This window comes from Ylistrum balloti, unplaced genomic scaffold (assembly GCF_031769215.1).
Source record: "Ylistrum balloti isolate Yb309-2 unplaced genomic scaffold, AGI_CSIRO_Ybal_v1 Utg371298, whole genome shotgun sequence".
In the NCBI taxonomy this organism is placed as follows: Eukaryota; Metazoa; Mollusca; class Bivalvia; order Pectinida; family Pectinidae; genus Ylistrum; species Ylistrum balloti.
In genome coordinates, this window is record NW_026782696.1 from 1 (window position 1) to 4,805 (window position 4,805).

The 4,805-nt window shown below is 36.9% G+C and overlaps 1 protein-coding gene across 1 annotated transcript; it reads left to right on the top strand.

Moving 5' to 3' along the window:
* Nucleotides 1-562: 562 nt before the first annotated feature.
* LOC132561897 (uncharacterized) lies at nucleotides 563-4,570 on the top strand. Its single transcript, XM_060226607.1, has 2 exons — nucleotides 563-928; nucleotides 2,908-4,570. Exons 1-2 carry the CDS (start codon nucleotides 563-565, stop codon nucleotides 2,911-2,913), a joined length of 372 nt encoding a protein of 123 aa, XP_060082590.1. The 3' UTR covers nucleotides 2,914-4,570.
* Nucleotides 4,571-4,805: the final 235 nt, after the last annotated feature.

Genomic DNA, 4,805 nt, shown 5'->3' on the forward strand with positions numbered 1-4,805 from the left:
CTTTTTCTGCGTTTCGTTAGTATAGCAGAAAAATATTGTCTGTAAGTTTTTATTGCCATATATAGTATAGGCGTAGGCTGATGAATATGCATTAGGCCAAATAGGCGAGTAAGGCATTTTGCACGTGGTTTTCGTTGTACTGAGTCAGGTATACAGGTGTATTGTATAGGTGGGGTCATTCTAGCCTTGGACAGCATATCGTACAGGCTGTTTTTTATTTTCACTATGGAGCCGGCAGACGTCAGCGAAATAGTTAAACAACAAGTGGAAGAGTCTCAAAATTCATTTTTATCTCGTTTAGAGACTTTAGTGTCGAATAAATTGAACGTTTTCCAGCAACAACTACATGAAAATCAGAGAGAACTGAGCGACGCACAAGTGGCAAAGATTCAACTCATAAATAATGAAGCCCACAAGTTCAATAAGAAAGGAAATGAGGAGCAATTCAAATTAAACTCGAGGGTCTCTCAGAAACTCAGAGAAGCGGACGCTATTCTAAAAAGACAGTAATACTCGTGATGCTACTACAGATGCACAGGACAAGATTTCCGAAGGTTTAACTATGTTAGAATATAGACAGAAATTGATAAAGTTGGCCGATAGTTCCGAGTTCGGCTGGAAGACAGTGAAGGAATATGAAGCTAATTCCATAGCTGATAATTCCGATGACGAAAAGAAAATGGTGAAAGCAGAGAATAGAGCTCAACGGAAAATAAAAGTTCAGATGGGCACCAGGAGACGTTTTAATCGAACGCACCCCTACGCACCGGAAACTCACAGGACTCAAGAGAACACAACTTCCGGAAACACAACAACAACAAGGAGGCCTGGGTTTTGTTTTGCCTGCGGGAAGCCGGGGCATTGGAGGGCTGAGTGTAAAGAGCTGGTCAGAAGTGGCAATCAAGTTGAAAAGATGAGTATAACTAATGTATGTTTAGATGATGAAAATATGAAAAATGGTTCTATAAAGGAAATGAATGATCCGGTAATTCAGACACCGGTGGGTAGGTTGAGAACAGCTAGAGACCATTGGGTTGATATAGGAGCAATCGATGAAATTATAAAGGTTATCGAAAATGGTTATAAGTTACCTTTCCATACATTGCCGGAGAGCGTTGATTTCAGAAATAATAGGTCAAGTTTGGAACATGGAGATTTTGTTGAGGAAGAGATTAACAAATTATTGTTGAAGGGATGTATTTCTGAGGTTTATATCCTACCGTATGTGATCAATCCATTGACAGTAAGTCAAAATAAAGCTAAATTAAGACTAGTTTTGGACTGTAGGCATATCAATACACGTTTGTTTAAGTACAAATTTAAATACGAGGATTCTGTGGTTTGTAGGGATGTTTTTAAGAAAGGTGATTCAGTTTTCGGATTTGATTTAAAATCGGCCTATCACCATGTTGAAATTTTTGAAGATCACAGACAGTACTTGGGTTTTGCTTGGGATTATAAGAAAGGACGTAGATTTTTTGTTTTTAACGTTTTACCATTCGGTATCTCAACAGCAGGGTATATTTTTACAAAACTGCTAAGGCAGGTAGTCAGGTATTGGAGATCTCAAGGTAAGAAAATAATCATGTTTTTAGATGATGGCATAGGCGGAGGAGACTGTTTAGATACAGCTCAAGGTTTTAGTTTACAGGTTCAGTCCGATCTTAAGAGATTAGGGTTTTTGGTAGCTGAAGAGAAGTGTCAATGGATACCGCAAAGTATTCTGCAGTGGTTAGGTTTATTATGGGATTTCAATGAAGGTAAAGTATATATAGTTCAGAACAGAGTTCACAAGTTGTGTAGTTGTATCGAAGCTGTTTTAAGAGACTTGCAAAACAACAGATGCGTACACGTTAAAAAGCTGGCTTGTATAGCAGGCCAGGTGATTTCAACTCAAGTGGCAGTTGGCAAAGTTGCATTGTTAAAAAGCAGAGAAATGTACAAGTGTATAAATTCTAGAGCTAGCTGGAATGCACCTATAGTAGTGAGTGTAGGGGCAGAATCAGAGTTGTTATTTTGGCTCAAGAATATACATACATTGAATGGAACAGAGCTTGAAACTGTAATAGATTTCACTTATTCAGTTTATACTGATGCTTCAGCATCAGGGTATGGTGGATACATAATAGAGAGTGGGGATCATGATCTGGTAGGGTCTTGGTCAGATACTGAAAAGAGAATGAGCTCCACATGGCGTGAGCTGGAAGCGGTAAATAGGATGCTTCATACTTGTGAGAATTGCCTGGAAGGGCATAAGGTTCAATGGTACACAGACAACAAAAATGTTGTTTCTATCATACAGAAAGGTAGCACAAAGGTTGATTTACAGGCAAAAGCAATAGAGATATACAGCATATGTGAGAATAGTAGCATAAACATGAATCCGGTTTGGATACCAAGATCGTTGAACAGTAGGGCAGACGTATTGAGCAGGTGTTCAGACAGCGATGACTGGCAGATTGAACAATATATTTTTAGGTTTTTGCATGGATTTTGGGGCCCTTACACTTGTGATGTTTTTGCATGTGATTATAATGCGAAATGTGCAAAATATTATTCTAGATGGTGGTGTTCTGGTACATCCGGGATAGATGCATTCATGTATTCATGGGGCACAGGTTTGAATTGGTGGGTACCACCACCAAGGTTAATATGTAAAGTTATAAGCAAGATTGTAACGGAGAAAGCATGTGGTACATTAATGATACCCCTATGGAGGTCTGCTCCATTCTGGTCAAAAGTACACAATGGTAAAATGTTCAGAGAATTTGTGAGAGATTTTAGGAATTTTAGTACAATTATCCTGAAGAAGGGTAGGGGTAATAATGGGATTTTTGGAAAGAAAAATGGGAATTTCAGTATGGTGGCATTAAAGATACAATTTTAGATGATATTAATCTGTTTCAGGCCTAGGGTTGAGGCAGGCAGTTTTGGATGATGTAAGAGCCGCTGGTATGGTTTCCAATGAGATGGCTGACTTAGCGAAGAGCATGGCGGGACACTTGATCGGAAGCAGGAGTGAAAATACAGTATCAAAATATTACAGTGCTTTTAAACGGTGGGAACACTTTATAAAATCAAAAGATTTAAACTATTCTGTAATTCCAGCTCAGCCAATCCTTGTGGCTTTGTATTTAACTCATTTGATGGACACTAGGCATTCTTTTGCATCTGTACAGTCGGCAGTTTATGGCATCAAATGGGCACATAAAATAAGGAATTTCACAGACCCCACTGAAAACTTTTATGTTACAAATTTAATGGAATCTGCCAAACGAAATTATAGTCGTCCAGTGGTGAAAAAGGATATTATTTCTATAGATCAGATTATAGAACTGTGTAAAAAATATGAACAATCTGAGAAGCTTTTAGTGTTAAGAGATTTAGCTATTATCGTTCTATGTTTTGCAGGGTTTTTACGATTTGATGAAATCAGTTCACTCAAATGCAAAGATGTAAATTTTCATGAGAATTATCTGTCATTATTTTTACCAAAGAGCAAAACAGATCAATATAGACAGGGCAATGAAGTAGTGATTTCAAGGGGTACATCTGTAGCTTGTCCAATGAAAATACTTAGCAGATATATTGCTGTGGCAAATATTAATACAAATTCAAATGATTTTTTATTTAAACCTGCTTTTTCTTCTAGAGGTATTTGTTCACTTATTCATAAAAACAAACCAATTAGTTATACCCGCACAAGGGAGACTGTTGTTCAGAGACTTAAGGAAGTTTGTGGAAATGTAAATATTGGCTTACATTCAATGAGGGCAGGGGGTGCAACTAAGGCAGCCAATGCATCTACTAACGATAGATGTTGGAAGAGACATGGCAGATGGAGGACCGATAAAGCAAAAGACGGTTACATTAAGGATTCATTAGAACACAGATTAAGTGTCACTAAACTTTTAAACCTCTGACTTTGACCCGTTCTTTGTAGTTCTAGCTGTTCAGCAGGCTAAATGCATACCTGGCATTTGTGTTTTTATTTGATAAAGTGTTTTATGGGAAATAGTTTAGACGTAACTTTTTCTGCGTTTCGTTAGTATAGCAGAAAAATATTGTCTGTAAGTTTTTATTGCCATATATAGTATAGGCGTAGGCTGATGAATATGCATTAGGCCAAATAGGCGAGTAAGGCATTTTGCACGTGGTTTTCGTTGTACTGAGTCAGGTATACAGGTGTATTGTATAGGTGGGGTCATTCTAGCCTTGGACAGCATATCGTACAGGCTGTTTTTTATTTTTTAATGTCAGAATTTAGATTTAGTAAAAATAGAATTTTTTATCTATGGGAGGTAACTCGGACATGACAAAGTTGTCGAGTGTAGGTAGTGAGCCAGAAGGTTTTCCAGAGCATTTAGCTCATAGAGTTTATCTCTGGTTTTTAACCCTGGGCTGTATTGTATGGAAATGGAAGTTTAGAAACAAGAGTTATTAGTAGATATGATCAAAATATTTCGGAGTATGTATTTCAAGTAATTTTATATGAATAATACAATAAAACAAAATATGTGTCAAATATTAATAAACGCCGGCTTTCTAGCTGTTCAGCAGGCTAAATGCATACCTGGCATTTGTGTTTTTATTTGATAAATTTGTTTTAAGTTTACTCACTATAATGATCACTAATAGTTATTTGTTTTAAGTTTACTCACTATAATGGTCACTAATAGTTATTTGTTTTAAGTTTACTCACTATAATGGTCACTAATAGTTATTTGTTTTAAGTTTACTTACTATAACATCAACGGGATAGCCAATAGCTTCTCTGCTTAGATATCCATGAATGTAAGCGGTAA

What these genes read in the sequence shown, in the direction of transcription:
- LOC132561897 (XM_060226607.1), top strand. Translation starts at nt 563, where the DNA reads ATGTTAGAATATAGACAGAAATTGATAAAGTTGGCCGATAGTTCCGAG.